General features: G+C 41.2%; 2 protein-coding genes across 16 annotated transcripts in view; one reads left to right on the forward strand and one right to left on the reverse strand.

Annotated features, from left to right (window-relative positions):
- Window positions 1-1,787: 1,787 nt before the first annotated feature.
- WDR12 (WD repeat domain 12) lies at window positions 1,788-9,766 on the reverse strand. The gene is made up of 13 exons (XM_071434689.1): window positions 9,576-9,766; window positions 9,400-9,494; window positions 8,291-8,385; window positions 7,552-7,658; window positions 6,622-6,737; window positions 6,123-6,277; window positions 5,419-5,464; window positions 5,144-5,229; window positions 4,837-4,977; window positions 4,620-4,725; window positions 3,563-3,695; window positions 2,976-3,048; window positions 1,788-2,250 (listed from the first exon to the last, which is right to left on the reverse strand). The coding sequence occupies exons 1-13, from the start codon at window positions 9,614-9,616 to the stop codon at window positions 2,173-2,175; spliced, it is 1,272 nt and encodes a 423-aa protein (XP_071290790.1). The 5' UTR covers window positions 9,617-9,766; the 3' UTR covers window positions 1,788-2,172.
- Window positions 9,767-9,802: 36 nt separating this feature from the next.
- The window catches only part of CARF (calcium responsive transcription factor), a 30,943-nt gene continuing 20,499 nt past the window's right edge, over window positions 9,803-20,246 (forward strand). For 7 of the 15 annotated variants that reach the window (XM_071434680.1, XM_071434684.1, XM_071434678.1 and 4 more), the window contains exons 1-5: window positions 10,059-13,674; window positions 15,196-15,435; window positions 16,432-16,552; window positions 18,751-18,880; window positions 19,259-19,343. In XM_071434680.1, coding sequence (XP_071290781.1) covers window positions 15,253-15,435; window positions 16,432-16,552; window positions 18,751-18,880; window positions 19,259-19,343 — 519 coding nt within the window. In that variant the 5' untranslated portion in view covers window positions 10,059-13,674; window positions 15,196-15,252. Of the gene's footprint in view, window positions 9,999-10,055; window positions 13,675-15,195; window positions 15,436-15,473; window positions 15,605-16,431; window positions 16,553-18,750; window positions 18,881-19,258; window positions 19,344-20,246 lie in introns of those variants that run through there. The other 8 variants (XM_071434676.1, XM_071434674.1, XM_071434675.1 and 5 more) reach the window with 8 other exon arrangements.

Raw genomic sequence — 20,246 nt, forward strand, 5'->3', positions numbered from 1 at the left:
CAGAATGGAAAGATAGAAATAGAACAATGTGTATTGCACAGCCTCTCAAAAACAAACCAACCCCCACCTCCTATTGATAAAAAACAAACGTAGGTCAATCTTGCAGTAGCTGATTATTGTCTTTATTCCCCTCCCTTGTAGAATCACTTTTATATTTAAGCAAAATTGGCAGTTAGTACATAAAAATTCCTTATGGTTTTGTATTATGCTATTAGGGCACTAGGAATGTGCAGAAATGGTTTTTAGAGGAGGAAAGAATTATTTTTTGTGAGTAGAATCACCATCAGCACCTTGACTCTGGATTACCATGTTTTTGACTCAGTTCTTCTGCAGTTTTAAAATCAACTCATGTTGATCACTGTAATTTCACATGATTATTTTAAATGGAAGGACTGCATGTTCAAAAGGGAACTCTTATTAAAACATTTTATTTAAGATTACAGGTTATTGAAAGAACTGTCTGCCAAATGTAAAATGTCTTGGTTTCAGGATAATTTATGGACAGTGGTAATACAGATATATTCCAAAAATACATTGTACTCACACTGGTATCACTTCATGTTAATATGGTTTACTTAGTTCCTTCTTTGGCTGTTCTTTTGCCACAGTACTTTTCCAGACAAGAGGAGAGTATAACAATGCTCCTGCTTTTCATTCTGGTCTATCAAAACCTGCCTTTTTAGATACATTCTGTGTACTTTTCTACAGGTAACAGTAGATCTGATGGATTCACTGAAACTAAAACAACTGATGCCACAGGGTTTGTTTGAGTCTAAATAATACTAGTCTAAGAGAAGCTGACACTTCAGGTAACATGATCTTTTTTAAAAAGTGTTTTGTAAATCTTTTTGGGAAGGCAAGAAAACCATATTAGGCTTATTTACCTTGCTTTAATGAGTCTTTAGACATAGGCATATAAGTTGTCAGTTGCAGTACTTCACTTGCAGAGCAAAGGGATCAGAGATCCTTCCCCTGTCCTTTGCCATTTTCACCAGTTTTGCTCTTTGTTATTTCTTAAAACTCCTTACTGAGAACTATATATGAAGTATATATATAGTTTATATATAATGAGATATATATATATATATATGTCTATATTATAAACCCGGAAGTCAGAGTTCCCATTCTTCAAAGAAAAAATATTAATTTAAGCATTTAACTTGTTAGTGCTGTACAGGTGTTACACTGATTGAAAGCCAAGGCACTGGTGAGGATATTCAAGTGAGGTCTGCACACAGTTTAACAGTGTGCTGCTTGAACATCACATGTATGTGATCTAACAAAGTGCAGCAAAGCTTTTGCATTTGAATGCTGAACTCAAAGCAAGACCACCAGCAGAGAAATTGAGCATGTTTGAATAGTGCTTATCCTCTACCAACCTAAAAGCTATTGCACCTTTTTGCATCTGTTCTTTGTAAGAACCAAGTCCTTCTACTTCTGCCTTCTCTGTGTGACCCACCATTGTTTCTACACATCCTTAGGTCCAAGACACCACATTAGTGGTACTGCAGCACAAGTACTGTGGTGCAAGGCTGGCATTCTTATAATCTACAACCCTAATTTATGAGCCACTAAAATATGGAATACTTCATCTGCCAATGAATCTGTCAAGTTCCTGTATATCATCATATAAATGTATGCTATTTATACTGCACACATACCAAGTCTTCATCCTAGAAAGAAGCCTGGGTTCTTAATTAAGGACTAAATCATAAGAACTGCCAACAGCCACACTGAGAGGAGAGCTGAAATCTCAGTTTTATCTGAAATGACACATTAAACCAATGAACTGTTGATAAAAGCTTTATTTTTTTTTTTCTAAAGCAGGTAAACTCAAAAAATAATTTAGTCATTGAGTAGTTTTTCTGTAAGTATCAGTGAACAGTTTACTTCTTTTTAAAAGGGCTATACAAATAGTAATTTAAAAGATGTTAATTCAAAGCCATCCAAAAGGGAGGAAATGACCTTTGCTTTGTTTCACATGAATCCCATTTGGGCTTTGCTATTTTTCTGTGACAAATACGGATATAGGTTAGCAATACAAAACCAGGAACAGCTCTCTGAGCAACAAACTCCTCCCTTCTTCAGAAGTTGGTTGTGTAGAGATGCTAATAGAGAGCAGCTGCAAAAAAAAATCTTTGTTTTTAAAAAAAGTCTTCTGGCTGTTGACCTTCATGCCCCAACATCAGAGGCTGTAGCTGGGTATCTGTAGCAATACAGTTTGTTGTCTGCTCCTCCACTCAGCAACAACTGATGAGAGAAGGAAACTGGGAATTAATATCAGAACTATGCAAAATAAGTACATAGAAGTTAAGGACTCAATTTTTCTTTCCTTTATAAAAAGCAGCAGTGAATAATGAACTGTTAATGCATGACTAAATCCCAGAATCAGAGTGCAGAAGCAACTTTGTCTCTTACTCTCCTCTTAAAATTAGAAGTGAAACTTGTGTAGGAAAGCTGCTAAAGCTTTTCCTGACTTTTATAATGAACAGGAGCCACATTGAGAATTTTGAACATTCACAGAATGGGGGTTTTTGGTAATTTTAAATATGTGAGTACCTCTGCAGTAGCAGAACAGCTTGCTCTAGAGGATGATACAGTTTCCCCTTCTACATATACTGACTGCCACACCCCAGCTTTACTTCATGCTCAAGTCCCCATGGCAGGAGGCTACCTTGGAACAAGTGTTCTCTGAGTAAGGTGCAGTGCTGTTCTCATCTCTCCTTGTCTGGAATATCACTACAACGCTCCAGTTAAAGCCACAGAGCTCCTGCTCCCACCCTTCCCCTTTGCAGAGTGTAGGGACATGCTGCAGTGCCTGGGACATCACCACCCAGACATCAAACACAGCACAACTACAGCTGCCTGTTCTCTTGCAACTTTAAGCATAAGGAGGTAACAGCCCCTGAGTGCTCTTAGCTCTCTTCTTAAACATCATGCATATAAATCAAGTAACTTGCTCCTCAGATTCTTACCCCTGCTTCTGCCCAGTCCACACACAAAACCTTGTCTTCATGAGCAGCCAAGTCGTACAGAGGAGCTTTGCAACTGGTGAGAAACAGGTTTGAAGTTATGTGAGCAATTACAGACAACAACTGGTCCCAGGGAGAAATGCTATCCCAATGCTATCAAACAGATGTGATCAAGCAGTTATAAACACTGAGAGAGAGTACAGACATTGACCATCTGGAATGCTTCCTCTGCTTTCCCCAGAGCCAATCACATCAGTATTATTTTCTCCTACATCCCCAAAGAGGAAAGCAACAACATTTTTCATCTGCTTGCGAACAACTTTGAGACTGAAATTCAATCACTTGTTGGGAAGAATTTCTTATAGCTTCCTTCTTGCATGTGTAGATGCTGCTCAACAGCATATGCTTTCCAGCCCTGTGGTAAACTACATGTATTTTTCTTCCTTTTATTATATGGTTGATTTCCAAAACGGTTTTCACAAATGCCACAGGTGTTTCCACTGACTGACTGCTTTTGCTATTTCATGAGGGGTAGCTCACCCTGTAAGCTTATGTGCCTTTGCACAGCAACAAACACAGGTTTATTTTACCTCCTTGTGTCCCAAAGCTTCACAATGTTGTCCAGAGAACCAGAGATCAGCTGGTGCTCGTGGGTAGGTGACCACTTCACAGATGTCACCCAGCCTGTGTGAGAAGTCAGAGACAGGAGAACCAAGGAGCCATCTGAATAGAAAGAGGAAAAAATACAGACATCAGCAGATGCTGAAACCAGCACTTTGAAGATGTATACAAAATCCAGTGCAATTGCAGTTCAAGTTAAGTGAACTCTAAATAAAATGAACAAAAATGTAAGCCACAGAAGTTCTGGGGAAGAAAGCAAACCAAGCCAAACAAAAAAGAAACCAACCTGAAACCACTCAAAATGTATTTTCTTGTCACTAAACTTCCTTTTCAAAGATTTTTTTTTAAGCAAACAAAAAAATTACTTTTATTAACAATACGTAATATGCTGGTGAACTTCGGATTAGCTTTACAGAAGTCAAACAAGTAAATATTATTTACTATTTGTGGCTTTCCCTGTTCATCACCTGAACAGAGCCTACAAAAAGAGATGTGTTCAAGGCCAGTCTGGGTGGGGGTCTGAGCAACCTCCTCTGGTGGAAGGAGCCCCTGCCCAGGGCAGGAGCATTGGAACTATCTATCTAACTATCTTTAAGGCCCCTTCCAACTCAGACCATTCTATGAAATGTGTCTATGAAAATAAATCTGATAGGCTCAGCCATAATATCTGTAATTTCATCTGTTTATGAAATATGGTACCATGTCCAAGTGACTACTGTTTTACTTTAATGGTCATCAGACCAGCCTCAGTCTGAACCTTACCAAAAAAAAATCCATTCTGCAACTGCACAGTTGAACATTCATTAGTAAGTTTAAAAAAAAAAGAATAATTTCTAAATTCTTAGCTAAGACATTAAAACAAGCCTTGCACCAGAATACAGAAAATAGATGTAAGCTTTGTATTTAATAGAAGCCCCCAAAGGGCTGGTTTCAAGCAGAGGGACCAGAAGAGTTTGTGAGATGTCTCTTGACAGGACAAAGTTCTGATCCTGAAGAACATCTTTGAGACCATTGTGTTTAGCTCACCCTTGCTGCGAGGATCCCACAGTCTGATATGTCTGTCAGTGCTCCCTGATGCAAGGCGGCGACACAGGGGTGAGTAGGAGACAGAATTAAACACTTTGTTTCCTGTCTGTCAGGAAAGAAAATAGTAACTAAGACAGGAGCTACTATTTTACACAGCTTTTTCTTTTTCTCTGAGCTGGACTCAGCTGAATCTACAAATAGAGTATAATGATCTCACCAAAGTTGATTTGAGATCTCCAGTCTCAGCATCCCAGAGTTTAATGGTGTGGTCCCACGATGCGCTGCAAATTTCTTCAGCATCTGTCCACAGCACAGAGGAAATGGCTTCTGTGTGGCCAGAGAGGGTTGCCAGGGGAGTCTAGAATTTAATGGGGACAGATTTGAGTAAGTTATCAAACAAATAAAAGAGTCTGATCATCCTGACACATACCAGCAGTTTTAAAGTCACCTTTAGCAAAGAGAAATTATTTGTTGTGGCTATGCTTCTAAAGAAAAATCCTGGACAAACCCAGAGCTCATCTTACCCTTGTTAGTCCAAGCTGTTCTGTTTTCTGCTTTTTCCGTGGTCTGTTAGCTGCTTCTTCCATTTCATCCTCTTCATCTGTAGGTACTGGGACAGAAGACAGGCAGACTTGAGCTACAGATTTTTGAATTCCATCTCCATGTAAGTAATTAAGCAAATCCCCATATTTATGGTGCCTTCAACCACCATGCAGCTGATAACAAGATCTGAAACTGTGTAATTACCCATACCAGTAACTCACATAATGATGTATAACCTTACAAACTTACATCTTACCTGCAGACCAGATCTTCAACATCTTATCCCAGGATCCACTGCAGAACTGTATGAACAGAAACATTTTGTTAAATGTTGATCCAGATAGACCTTGGAAGAGAGACCTGCTTGAAAAATGGGTTATAACACACAAATAACAGTGCTGGGCTCCTAAAATCCCCCCCCTCCCAGATGTCTGGCATACATCAAATTATTCTTTTTACTTCCTTTGTAGGAAAAATATCTACAAAATGCCTATTTCCTTCAGCACCAAAAAGTTTGACTTTAAACTGTCTGATATTGAGTCAAGCTGGGAGCAATGACTCCACCTTTGGTGGGAGTGCTCATAACTGTTGAATTTCTGGGTGAAGGGAAAGAACCTCTTTATCACCTGCTTTTTCCAAGAACTCTGGAATATTTTTTTCCTACAAATATTTAGGTCAAATTTGAAAATACTTTGTTATAGCATACAATTCTCAGGCATTTAAAGTAAAATGCACTTTAAATTTTCACTTGTTTTCTAAACTAAATGATTTTGTGATTCTATGGATTAGCACTGATGTGACACTCTTAATCCTCAATAACCACCACTTATAATAAGACTGGAAAATTATCACTGTGTCATAAAATCATGATGAATACCCATGCAAGGACAAAACCAGGATTTCTGAGGTACAGGCTGCTAAACCACAAAACACAAAGATTTCTTTCCAGAAGTCACTCACTTTGGTTCTTGTGCAATCAACAGCCACGGACTCGACACTGCCAGCGTGTCCCCTGCAGCAGTGAAGGGCTTTCACTTTGTTTTTCTCCACGTTCCACTCCCAGAGCAGGATAGTTTGGTCCATGGAAGCACTGAGTAACAGGCATAATAAACTATCTGAGGAAGAAAAAAGTTACACTCATGCCCAGCTCAGCTTTCCAAAGTTTTTATAAATAATTATTCTGATCCTAGAGGAAATAGCAGATAGACAGAAACTTACATGTGCTTCAGTTTACATCATGTTGCCCTGCATGTACAGTTACTATAACTACACATACACCATATTTGTTAATGGAGACTGCAGGGTGGATACACAACAACCATCTTACAGTGAATTTCTTACACCACTGACAGAGATTGAAATAATTACATTTAGATAATTAAATATTCATAGTTAAGGAATGCTAACATTCCCCCCCAGTAAATCAAACTACTACTATTCCCCTGCTATATATACTGACCTTGCTTCACCCACGCCACGTCCTTCACTACTTCTGTGTGCCCAGCTATTGTGGCGATGGATTTTCCTTCCACAGACCAGATCCGAGCAGTCTGGTCGTAGCAGCCAGTTAATATCCTACAGGTACAGCATTGGAAACATCTTTGTCTTTAAGACCAACAAATGTTTTAATGAAATAAAGCCTCAACCAGAAACTTGGCAAAACTATTAGCGGAGTAACTGGTTTAAAAGAAATAGCTTGAAAGAGGAAAAAATAGCTTTTTGCTACAGAGCAAAGCTTCATTAAAGCCTTGCAACTGGGGAGCCAAGAGTACAGGCTAGAAAGACGAGCACTGAGAGTACTGCATGTTCTGGTTGGTGGGACTTAAGATCCCTTCTATAATTTACATAATTCAAAACTCAATTTGTTAGTTTTAGTATGTTGCCAGGGGTTCTCAAAGCATTTTCAAATCTCTACTTAATATATGAACATTACCTAGTTGATTGGGAAATAAATGTGAAAATACAGTAGAAAAATTATGCCTCTTTGGCTTTTTTTCAGGAAAATCTCTGCAGAAAGGTAGGCAATTCTATTTGTTGCTGATGGGTGTCATGTTGGAAGTCAAGGATTTAAGCAAAAAAGAGTAATGAGGAAAACTTGTTTTCCTTTAAGAAAAAGGATACTAAACAGCATTTGTTCATTTGTATAAGCAATATCTCAAGTTCAGTGTCTCTAGCTGTCTTCTACCTGTGTTAAAGTCACTGTTGTGACAGCATAACAAGTGAACTGCTTACAAAAGCAAGTAGCTGACTGACTTGAAAGGTTAAAAAAATAAAGCAAAGAGGGGAAAAAAACCCACCCAAGGGATTATTAAAGAGAAATTACTCTATTTGATACCAGGGAGGAACATGAATAAGCAAGACAAAACTTAGAACTGGCTTAGTGTGGTACCATTCTTCAGTGGCTTGAACAGAACTGATCCAGTCATCATGGAAGATGCATTCTTCTGGCTGAGGGGCCATGTATTTCTCCACATACTCTATTTCCACCACTTCTTCCTGAGCTCACAGACAAAACAGTTATTTAGCGATGTAGCGTGGTTTTGGTTTTTTTAGTCACTAACAGTAAAATTTAACTGTAGTGTCGCACAAATGTACAAGTTTATTGAGCAAAGGTCGTGGTATCCAAGTTCTTTGCCACATCAGTAAAACAAAAGTATTTAGAAAAAAAGTGTGAATTACATTGCTTTCCATCTTTTTATCAAATTACTATTAATACCAAGCTGGAAGCAAAAGCAAGTGATTTCAGTCGTCTTACATTCCTCTTCTTCTATATTTACTAATACAAAACTGGTGTCTAAAACACTGCAACATTTTCTAGAGGTAATATTAAATATCCCCATTATCTCCCACCATAAGAGACAAAAATGTATTAATGATGAACTGAATAAGAGAAGAATTTCCCCTTTGAACTGTACACAGACAACAGATTGGATAACATTCCTTGCACTGTAGTCTCTAATCACTGCAGTTCATAATGAATTTAAAAATATAGGGAATTCTCCTGGGAAAGAAATGAAACTGAGCAAGGAAATCTACCCAGCCAACAGTGTAATATCTAAATCAGATTGAAGCAAACTGGCTAAACATGTTCTACTGCCCAAGAAGGAGAGACATTGAGTATGACTTACTGTGGAAATGTTTTCCATTTCCATGTGTGTGACCAGTGGCAACCGCAAGAACTGGCCATTGATAAGGAAGTCAAATTCCACATACTTGTGATCCTCTGAAACAAATAGGGAAAATCGGTGTTCAGGTGTCACTATTTATTTGTCACTGTCAAGAATGGCCTAATGTTGTGAATGGTTCAGGAAATGGAGCCAGGAAGAGTTTAAAAAAGACCCAAACATAAACAACCCCCAAAACAAATGACAACAAGAACAAAAACCCCAACCAATTAGTTTCTTCTCCCAGTTTTAAGTGGGCAGCCCATTACTTCCACAGGATTATTTAAGAGGAAGGAAAATTTGCTGTTGGGATTCAAAGAGTTGTTTGCCTCTTATTGTATTTTCTCTGTAGCTCTGTGTAATCAAAACCCAGCGGTGCTTCCTGACTGTTCTTTAGGGATCTTGCCATTCTCATTACCACCAGCCAGAGCCCTGTATTTGTGGCAACAGTAGGAAAATCCTAAGAACTTTTGGTTCGTATTTCTCCCTTTGTAAGGGCCTAAGTGACAAAGGCTCTGCATTTTGGCAGAAGCACTGCACTGTGGACCAGTTTTCTGTTCAGAACTGTTTGCAATGTCACGGGTTGAAAGCAACTTGCAAAAGGTTCAAGAAGCAGGGTATAATACCACTGACCCAGTTTCTTATAGAAAATGGGATTTTTCCAACAACATCGGACATCTGGCTTTCCCAGATCTGCTTTCAAGTCAGTCGGCCCATTTCAGCACCGACAGAATAGCTGAGTTTTCTTAAAGGCTGTTATAAAAACGAAACCTCTGGTTTCATTAGTTCTTGTGCCAGGTTTGGGGCAACACTTCCGTTCCCATCTGCTGCGGCAGCCTGGCCTGTGGCGCCACACAGCATTCCAGCCTTTGGTCCATCTCTCTGGGAATGCCCAGCAGCGCCGGTACCGCAGCGTTTCAGATCAGGTTCCAGGAGCGCCTCACCGCAGGCAGCCAGGCCAAGGCAGCGGGGCAGGACCGGCTGTGGCTGTGACAGCCCGCGCGGCGCCGGGCCCGGCCTGGGGATACGGGGCACGCCGGGCTCCGAGGGGCCGCCCCGGCCGCGGGACCTACCGTGCGCTGCGGCCAGCAGCTTGTTGATGAGGTGGCTGAGGTCGGTGGTCTCGGAGGTCGCGGGCACCGAGAAGGGCACATCCTCCACGGCGAACCTGCGGGCACAGCGCTCCGTTACCGCCTCCGCGTCACTCGCTCCCTAACCCACCCCCGGCCCGGCAGGGGAGGCCGCTCACCTGCGGTTCTCGGTGCGGAACCGCGCCGTGAGCTGCGCCATGGCCGCCGCTGTCGCCGACACCGGCACCGAGCACGTGTCGCGGCGCGCCCCGGCCGAGCCCCCCGCGGGACCGCGCACCGCCCGCGTGCCACGCGCCCGCCGCGCTCCCGAGAGGCCGCGCGCCTTCCCGGCGCCCCCCGCGCGCCCCCGCCCCGCTCCGCGCTGAGGGCGGGCGCGCGTGCGCGGAGCGGAGCGGAGGCGCGCATGGCGGCGGGGCTGCGGGAGCCGAGCCCAGGTGGAGTAACGCGGCTCCGGCATCTCCCCCCGGGCCGCCTCGACGGGGCCCCGGCCGGAGCTTCCCGCCGCCCGCGCCGCGGGGCTGTGGTGCCGAGGGGTGCGACGGGTGCGGGCTGAGGCGCCCTCCGCCCTCCTCAGGGCTGGGGTGCGTTCCGGGGTCCCTTGCAGGTGCGGGAGCGGCTCCTGGGCCGCTCCTGAGGGCGGCCCCCCGGGCTGTGCTCGGGCTGTGCTCGGGCTGTCCTCGGACTGTACCGGGCTGTGTTCGGGCTGTGTCCGGGCTTTGCCGGGCTGTGCTCGGGCTGTCCTCGGACTGTGCCGGGCTGTGCTCGGGCTGTGTCCGGGCTTTGCCGGGCTGTACTCGGGCTGTATCCGGGCTTTACCGGACTGTGCCGGGCTGTGCCCGGGCCGGGCAGTGCCCCCTGTGCCGCCCGGGGTCGCTGGAGTGGTGGTCTCTGCTCGGAGTCACTCGGGTTGTGTTTCTCTGCATGTCAAGCGGCACACCCACAATAAAGTGCCTACTAGAAGTAATAAACCCAACGCGCGGTGGACTTAAAAAGAAGCTGTAAGTGAGTTTGGTGTTCTGGGAGAAGGCTGATTGTGTGAGGACATGCTGTGTGCTTGCGCTGTTTATAAATTTTTTCCCCCTACCTTTTTGACAGTTGTTCGTGGCCTCTGGGGAAGAGCCGGGGTTTCCCTGAGTGGTGACTCGGTGTTAGAGGGGGCGGGTGTTGGGTGTTTGCTGTTTCGTGAGACTCGGAAATCTCGTCTATTTCTTAAGCATACTTCACAGACCTAGCGTTGTTTGTCAGCGAAATTGACACACGGTCATTTTCCAGTTTTGGCGTTGTCTACCAAAAACTGACTTGAGAAATCTTTTATGTGTGAGTCCCTAGATCTTCTCTGTATTCTTAACAGCATCTGCCTCCTCTTCCGTGATAGAGATAATGCTAAATCTCAAACCTGGTACAAGTTGACAAAGCTACTTGTAATTCCTTTACTGGGGAGGACCACTATGTCCTGATTTCCTCCCTGATATGTTTTGCTGTAATTCACGCCCTTGTGAATTTGTGCTACTGTGAATGGTTGTAGAGAAATGCCCTCAGAGGGAGCTTTTTCAGACAGTGAGTTTTGATTGCTGTAAGCTATGCAGTTATCCAAAGTCTTCTTATAATCTTGCAGAAAACTCAAAAGAGATTGATGGTGAAGCATTGAATTGTATGTATCTTCTGTTAAGTATAACCAACACCCTGCATACAGCGCTCATGGTGGTTATCATGTTTGCCTGTGGTAGCAGTTTCTGTGGCTGCTTGCTGTCTTTGTAGAGGTGAACCTGGGACAACAATGGCCACAGATTTCTCTTTACTTGAGAAAAGTGCTTCCCAAATGGAAGCAGGGTGAAGGAAATAGACCTGTGGCATTAAAATACACTACATTAACCCATGTGTTGGAAATGGCCCTGGAATGCTGGACTCGGGAAGCAGCCTATTAAGTGTTGGGGTTGGAATTGTGTTAATGCTGAAGCAGAGGCACAGAGAACTGCCTGTGTGCTTTGAGGATGCAGCTCTTGTTCCCACTGTACACTAACATTAACTTTCCACATTTCTCCTTCAGCCAGCTGTTAAACGTGTGATGCCCTGGTGTTACAGTGGGAATTTTTGTGGCACTCACTTAATGTTTATGAAATGATACTTACATGCTATTTACACATTGCTGACAAAATATCCATAGACTTATACTTATGTATACATAAATATACAGGATTTAACTCTCCTGTTTGGGGAATTGGTCAGCAATATTTTTACAACCATAAGATCTATTAACTGTGCATGTACTTGTACACCTCAGTAGAAGCATATTTCTTTAAGAAAAAAAATGATCAGACAAATCATGGGGCAAAATTGTACCACAGGGATTATTTTAAACCCAAATATAAAATATATGGGCTGCTGGATGAATATCACTGTGTATTTACCTTACTGCTGGATTTTTTCCCCTGAGCTTTGTTATTAACTATTGTTAGCTACAGGATGTTGGGCTGCTGGGGTCATTGGTCTGTCCCCATAGAGCTGTCCTTGTGTTCTGTTGTTGGGTTCCAGCATGCTCAGAGTCCGTGTTATCAGTGTCTGGAACAAACTCAGTTTATCTCAAAGAACTAAATGTGCTGCTTTTGCAAAACTGCTGTCTCTTCTTTACATCTTTGAACTGAGAGGAAATGGTTGAGTGATGATGGAATCTAGCTTTCTGGGGGTTTTTTTTCCATTTGCTGCTAAGATGCTTCAGACATTTTAACTGAAACATCTTATAATTGTTCTCAGATCCAAAGCTCAAAAATATTTGGTAAACATGAGGTAACTTCATTTGGAACTTGGTCTAGAGTGTCATCACTTGAAAATTGAATGGAAAAATAAATCTGCTTTAGATTAAAGTATTAATATATTGAGCATATGAGCTGCTTAACTTCTCAATGTTGTTTGTATCAGCAGGATGCTTTATTCAGCTTCAAAAGCCAAGGAGATGTGGATTTACTTTGCCTTTGTGTCCTTTATACCTTTGCAAAGCAGAATAAATCTGTGCTTTAAGAGTTGTACAGTTCTTTTGAAGTTACTCTCTAGCCTGTTACAGTCTCCTTGCAAAAGCTGTAAACAGTTGAAATACCAGAGCCAAGAAGGTCCATCTTGAGGAATTTGCTTGCGTGGTGTGGTGAAGAAGATACAGCTGGTAGGAGTCATGTGCTAATATAATGCAGCCTGTCTTTAAAATAAAATACTGAAGGGAAAAATCGTGACCACCCTTCCCCCTCCTTCACCCCAAACTACAGGAGTTTTCTTCTGTTCATTTGGGTATGTTGTGTGTGTAGTCTTATATATGTAAACTCTTGTTAGGCAGGGGCCAAGTTAATTGTCATTTTGTCCTGCTGCTTGTGAACGTTTGGGATTGGCTGCTGCTTTGAAGGGTGTGCTGTGTGCATGAGAGCATTGTCCTGTGGATGTGGCAATTCACTGTCCAGTATTATCTGTCTGTTTGAAGGTTTGCAATGGGCAGCTGAGTATCTTGAAGATTCCTTTGGGATAGGAGGTAGATTTCTGAACTGCTGGGAACTCTGTCTTTTTGTCTTTCACCACGTGATTAATGCCAAATTTTGTTTGACATGTCTGGTGGTTTTTTCTGCCCAAAGCATACCACTGTAGACTAACAATAGTAATTTTTTTTCTTTTATATGCTGTCTTATAAGCCTTTAAAACCAATTGATTTACTTCAAGATGTCTGCATGACAGAGTTGCATAATGCAAATTCTGTCTGGTGATTATGGAAGAAGATGACTAATGTATTTATAAAGCACTGCTGGCATGTGCTTAAATATCAAGTGTTCTCTGGATGTGTGTGGTTGTTAGTTCAGTGCTTTTGGACATATTCAGATGAAAATCGTGGGAGGGGGTATGTGTGTTTTGTATCTGTGTATGCAATGACAAATCAAGCAAATTGTCTCATATAAAAGCCTAAGCTCTACTCCTGGAGCAACACACTGGAATTTTTCTGCAGTGAGTAATAATGTGATAAGGAGGCAAGGATTTCTGGAGAACTTGGCTGTTATCTTGCAACAGCATTAGAATTTGTAACACTAAGTTTGTAAAACCTGAAGACAACACCTGCGGCAATCTCCTGGCAGAAGGCTAAAATGAACTTCTATAACCTTTTCAGGTCACCTTGTAATGGAAGAGAGTGGAGCTGACCATGATATTGCTATGGAAGGATCTAATGATTTGTTCATAGGCAGCTGTTATGCTACAGGAGAGTCAGAAACAAATGATCAGATTTTTCAGGTGAGGTTTGAATGCTTTGTCCTTGTAGATGCTTCCTTTACATCCACTCTGATGAGTTTAAAATATGCTATTTCATCAATGCAGGGTTTTTTCTTGCCCTTAGAGTAAGACATCGTGTCTTTTAAGAATGTGCATCCTTCTGTTGGATTTCTGTGCCATTCAGTTTAGAACTGATGAATATCCAGATGTTACCTGTAATGACAACCTTCAGTCATTATGTTCTGCTATGGTGCTGAAGAAATGCATGTTTTATTTTGTTAACTCTTTAAAAAAGAATGCTTTATGACATGCGTTGGAGTAGGAGCGGTTCAGAACAGGTGAAAATGAGGTAGCATTGCTTAGTGACCAAATGTGACAAATAAAGAGTCCAGGGACACAGGAAACCTTTGTATGTATTGAGGGAGAGGAGTCTTTCATGTATTTTTTATTAGATATTGCCAGATCTTCTTATTTGGGGAGATTTCTGTGCATGAATCCTCTTCTGCAGAATGTTTTTCTGACATGAAATGTCATTCAGGTAGTGATTTATTTGTGTGCTTATTGTCTCTGCACAATGGCTTTAACACAACAGGTGCCACTTGTTTGGTGCTGCTTTTCTGGTGTAGTTCACCGTAGACAGTTTCACACAGAAGATTTATACCTGCAGAACTTTTGATGGGGCTATTTAGATCAAATCTGACTTTAGATAAAATTTAGAAACACTTTTCCTCATTCTTTGATTTGTAGTGTATTAATTTTTGTTGCAAAAACATCAGAGTTGTTTGTGCAGTTGCTGCAAGAGATAGAACAAATTGCAGCCCTTCTTGCATTAGCCAAATGACACCTTGACATGTTATTGTCACAAGGACTGCCTATTTTTCCATTATTTTTACATGCTTAATGTCTGCGTTGCCAGAGTTTCCACAAGACAAGTATTTGTGCCTATGCTCTTTAATTTAATGAAAATGGCATGTACTCTAAGACTTTGGTTCTACAAACTTGATGAAGATAACACTCTATTTTTAAAGATTTTGCAACTCTGATTCTTGACCTTATGCTGTACAATTCCTGGCCTTGAATCGGAGGTTGTGTTGCTTATGTTTCTTCTGTGGTAAAGACTTTTAAAAATGTGAGATTTTTTCTTCATAGCTAAATGCATCTATGGAAAGGCCAAGTGGAATAGTATCTGGGATTTCTTCCGAAGTCAAATCAAGTTGGTGAATATTTTACAGTTTTGTTTTTGGTATAAGTCTTCTCAGTTTCTGGGCAGATTTGAGGTGTTTTAAAGTGATACATGGTTTTGGGGAGCAGATTTTGAGCAAAAGGGATTTTCTTTTGTCTTAGTAGAGAGACTTTGTTCTAGGAAGCAGGAATAAGAATAATTTTCAGCATGGAAGTAGAAAACAAAAGTAGAACTGGTAATGTTAGCCTCTTGATCAAGAAGGACAAGAGCTCCTCTGAGTATACACTATAGCACTATAGCACACTGGTTTTAAATGTTCTTTTCTCTTTCTTGTTTTGTTTTTTTTTTTTTCTTCTTAGAAGTTGCTGCTCAAAGTACATTTTACTGTTTTTCCTCTGTGAAAGCAACTAACGTGCATGGATTCCAGGGATCTATTGTTTGGCCAGAGCGACTCTCCCCCAGCCCTGCCCATCACAGTCCCCGTCTCGGGCAGTCCTCCCCAGGCACGGTCCCGCTCTGCCGAGGAATTGCATGGGGCAGAGCAGCCCAGGCAGCCCCTGTGTGAGCTGCAGCCCCTGGGAGGGCCCAGTGCACCCATGGTGAGTGTGTCTGCAGGCAGGCCTGGGGCTGTGTTCACACAGCAGGGAGCTCGCTGAAGAACTCTCTTACTGCTGGTTTGTTGTAGCAACAGCTGATTCAGACTTTATATCTAGCAACAAGGTGGAACTTTTCAGTGCTACAGTTCATGGTCCAGTTGCCCTTCTTCAGGTAGGCAAATCCTGTCTGCAGCCAGTACTAATTTTAAACTGATGTCTTTTGTCAGTATCGAGCCTGGATGCTGCAGTGTGACAAGATCTTGTATTTCTACTGCTGCTGCTTTCTCTATATCCCCTGGATAAATCTCTGGTTTTTGGGGGGAATCAGAACATTAGCAGTAAGCTAAGTCATTATGTTTCACCTTTTCCCTGCCCTCAATTAATTTTCTTAAAATGTTGCTTCATAATTTGTAATACCTATTTTGTAAAAAAGGTAACTCTCTCACCCAGAGTCCTGTGTAATTATGTCCTGTGTAAATATACCATGAGGAGTTGTTCAAGCTTTTCAGAATCCCAGGTGATTTAATTTGTATTGTTTTTTTAAACCCTGGGACTTTTCTTCTCTCTGCTTTTACATGAAATGCTGCCCATAGAGGTCAGTTTCTTAGAAGTAAAGCTCACAGTTTTTATGTTACTATTAGTTCTGCTAGTCCATGAATGGAGTTACAGTGAATCCAACTATGAATGGCTTTCAGGTGTTTGTGTGTAATAAGAGTTGTCACTTTCAAATAAATGTGTAATTCATTGTAGAATCAGGTAAAGTACCCTTTTTGGTTTTGTTTTTTTTTTCTTTAATTAAAGGCCTATTTTAAAAGGCGAAAGTAATTTTAAGAAATTGACGATCAAGAGACAGTTTTCTTATTATGTAAAGTCAAGTAAATATACAGTCCCTAACTCTAAGCAAAATATTTCCTGTTCTGGTAAAAATCAAACCCAGTCATGCTACATGATCACCATACAAACTGGAGCCATTCATCCCTCTGTGTGACTGCCTTACAGATGATTGTTGCCAGCCAGTCAGAAAATGGGCAGGTGCTGCATGTCATTCCTTCTGCCCAGCCAGGAGTGACCCAAGTGATTATTCCTCCAGGTCAGCTTCTGGATGTGACCAGCACACAGGGTGAGTTTAACCTGTGGGACTTGAGGGTTTGTGCTCCTGTGACTAAGCTCATCCTCCATGCTCTTTTTTAAGCACCTCGTTTCCTTTCCTTAGTTATAAGCAAAATGCACCCTGAACCTGCTTTCTGATTGTGAATCTGGTGCCTCCCACACCACATTTTCTGTTGGGCAAAAACATAATGAAAGCTTATGAGAGCTACTATGCTCCCTTTCTGAAGGGTACATTATGGGTAGATTGACATATCAAGCACAGAGTTGTTTCTTGCTTTATTTAGCTTTAATAAGGATATTTGTGCCACCAGCTGTACTGTTGGCTTCAAATTTTCAGTATTTGTTTACTTCATTGCGAGTGAAGTAGTTAATTCCTGTACCGCAGACTGGCCAGAAGAACATTAAATCTTCTGTTCCAGACATCACTGGTGATGATGCATCTTCTGAGAAGCCAGGAATGAATCATTTAGGTAGAAATTCAGTTCCCAGTCAAGGAAAATAAGATGTAACTTTCCATTCATTGGGATGTGTTAGTTGTCACATTTTAAACATGTGCTGAGATACACTGGAAGCCAAATTTTCAGGTTTTCTCTAGAAAATGGACATACTGAAATCTGAAAGCATTGATTATTGATCTGCAATCCTTGCTGGATGGCAAAACACTGTGTACTAAGTTGCTTTCACAGAGTGAGACTGAGAACGAGGTGGTCACATTTTGTTAAACTGTCAAATTTTTTTAAACTGTTTTTTCCTTCTCTCTATAAAGTTCTCAAGATTTGAGCACTGGTTAAGTGTTCCAGTGGAATGATAGCTCAGAATAAGAATAGAGTCCTGGTGCTGGGTGGATAGAAGAAAGATTTGGGATTCAAGTAGTGATCTAGCTCTTTTCACTTAGGGTTGCAATATGTTTTCCTGACCTTGCATTGAAAGACTTGTTCCTCCCCTAATGCTCAACCTTCCCTCTCTCTCCAGCTCTTTCAGGGGTAAAACCAGGTTTGATTACAGCAGTCTTTCTCTACTTTGAAGCTGACTGGGAGCCTTTAGTTACAAAATAATTGCTGCTACTCTTTGTAAGCACTAAGTTGAAATACTAAATAGTAGTTTTGCATTTCCATTTTTCATTCAACATGAGGCTCAGTGTTGTAGTATTTGAATACATGTTCTACAACATGTATTCATGGGGTTTTTTTTGTTTGTTTGTTTGTTTTTCCTAGAGACTGACTGTGTAAAAGACTTTGTAGTGATCTGGTCTTTAAAAGACAGTTGGGAAGACTTGCCAGCAGTTTAGTGTGGAGGTAAAAGAGAAAGGAGAGTGGCCTGTCAGCTCCTGAGTTTCACCTGTCTGCACATGGTGGTAATGCACAGAATGGTGCAGACTTCAGAGTAGCCTGTAGTGTCTTAAGGGCACATCTCTGCAGGAGGAACCAGTGCTTTGAGCCAGAGTGGTGTTAATCCAAGTGCACACTTAGGAATCTTCTTATGGAGCTTTGTGTGGATCCATTTCTGTACTGTGTCAATAGCTTACCACTCTCTCTGGATGAGGGAAAGAAGCTTTCATAACTGAAGGGCAAAAATCCCTTGTCTAAAGAGACCTCATGTGTTTATGTTGAGACCAAAATATTGAACGTCTCCTTTCACAGTTTTCCATTATTATGTTTTTGTTTAACTGTACACACAGGCTTCAATCTAAAAGCAATTTTTGGCTTGTGGATTGCTCCCCATTACCAAGAAAGGCTAAAACATTTGTTCTAAGAGCATGTCAGATTCAATTACAAGAGGCCCGTTTTTCTTGTTTAAGTGTTCTTTTCTAAGTAAAAAGCAGTGTCATTACCTCAGTTTTTCTTGTTTTAAAAGCAACCAGTATGTGACTTGCAGCTGAACAAAATACTTGTGCAATCCTATATGGATTCCTGAAAGCAGAGTAATTTGCAAATTGCTCTGATTATTTGCCTTGTTGTGGAAGGATTCATAAGCAGTAGCACAATTACCAAAGTCCTTAAATATAAGCAGCCTTATCAAGTATATCTTCATATGTGTGCCAGGAGTTTGAGCACTGATTCACAACTACTAAACTACTTTATCATCTATAAAACTTCTTTGCTACATCAAAAGGCTTGCTTTAACAGCACACAAAGTTTGATCATAGCTTGTTTTTCCCCATTCTACATTCAGTTATTAACCAGGAAGCTGCTTTTTTTTTTGGTAAAGATATTGCAGAAGAGAAGTGTGGTGATGGGAACCTGCAGACTGTGGTGGTGGCTTCCATAGCAGACAGTGCAAGCAGTTACATTCTACATCCACAGGCATCTCTCACTGTATCAAAAAAACCAACCACCAGGTAGGTCAGGGGTTAAAGGATGAGCAATCACTCTGATCCACTGTTAGCACTGCCTTTTTTCCTTGCAGTTTGTTTTTGCAATGGTTATCATAAAATTACCATGGAAAAGAGGTTATGAACACACAGTGTACTGAATGTTTGGAGGACTTGAATGTAGAAACCAGCGGGTTTTTAAAATACTTTTATTCACTGTAAATTATTTTAACAATGAAATAGAATATGAAAACCACAGGTTTTTAAGGCATGTTGATACAATATCCATAGTTTGACCATATGCTCTAGGGTTATACATAATACACTGATTTGATCTTACCTGTAGTTTAGACTAAGTTGTTGCTTTTCTGAATGTCTGTATAGACTTCTATTATTTTTTTTCAGGGCAGTGGAAGATTCTTTTCCCATCCCTCTTCAGCCACTGCCACTAAATACGCCTGCATGGGCACGCCGTCTCAGGAACTGTGAGGTGGGCCACAAAGAATTCTGACTTAATGTTTTATCGTCTACCTCTGAGACAGTGTTCCTGTTCCTTGAAAGGAATAATTTATTGTTGTAGAAGTGTTCAAGCTTCTTGCTATATAGCACTGGTACTGCTAGCACAGTTAAACACATAAAATGCTGTGAAATCCCTCTCTATTTGGAGAATTTTAGAATAACTGACTATCAACTGCTCCTGAAGTAAAAGAAGTGCTGCTGAAAACCTGATACCTTGTAGTGCTGGGAAGAGCCGTTGTGTGCCATGTTAGGGTTTGCTGTTGAACAACAGTGCAAACTTTGCTGACTTCTGCAACTGTTCATGTGGTTTGTGTTATCACATGGAAATAAAAATCCATGTGATTGGCCAGTGTCAAGTCTGAGACTTAATGCACCCTAATATCAATATTTCACTAAGGATTCCTATTTTAGATATTAGTGCTGATTTTTATTTCTTGTCACAGCAAGTTAGGCTGCTTGTGCTTGTTTCCTCTTTTGTTAAAAAATACTGTGTCTTTATGTTCTGTGGTGGCTTTTGACTTAAACAGAACTCTTCCTTTTTTGCATATTGTTAAATGTTTGCAGACCTGTCCTGATGATTAGGATGCTATCAGCAGCTAGAATGCATCATAGGTCCCTTAACAGGAAGGGAGGGGAGGTGGGAAGTTTCTTGAGAGATCAGCTACCCCTTCCTCCTGCTGCCAGACTCTTCCTGACAGATGTTTATTTTACTTTCTCTTAATACTTTTTAAAAGGAAAGCTTATACTCCATAGCTGCCTAATCTCTTTAGATATCTGTACAATTTTTTTTCTATTGACTTGGCCACTGATAAATAGAAGTTGCAGTTTGAGGGACCTAGAAATTGAATTTATTTCTGTATCTGCTTAGAAACAA

The sequence above is a fragment of the Agelaius tricolor genome, unplaced genomic scaffold, assembly GCF_023055355.1.
Source record: "Agelaius tricolor isolate 1412-34295 unplaced genomic scaffold, bAgeTri1.0.p SCAF_10, whole genome shotgun sequence".
Classification (NCBI taxonomy): domain Eukaryota; kingdom Metazoa; phylum Chordata; class Aves; order Passeriformes; family Icteridae; genus Agelaius; species Agelaius tricolor.

Bases quoted from the DNA above. Each gene is read 5' to 3' on its own strand.
- WDR12 (XM_071434689.1), bottom strand. From the start codon at position 9,616: ATGGCGCAGCTCACGGCGCGGTTCCGCACCGAGAACCGCAG. The intron at 8,386-9,399 runs GTAGGTCCCGCG...TATTTGTTTCAG, and splicing joins GCTGCTGGCCGCAGCGCACG to AGGATCACAAGTATGTGGAA. The intron at 6,278-6,621 runs GTCAGTATATAT...TTTCTTCCTCAG, and splicing joins CGTGGCGTGGGTGAAGCAAG to ATAGTTTATTATGCCTGTTA.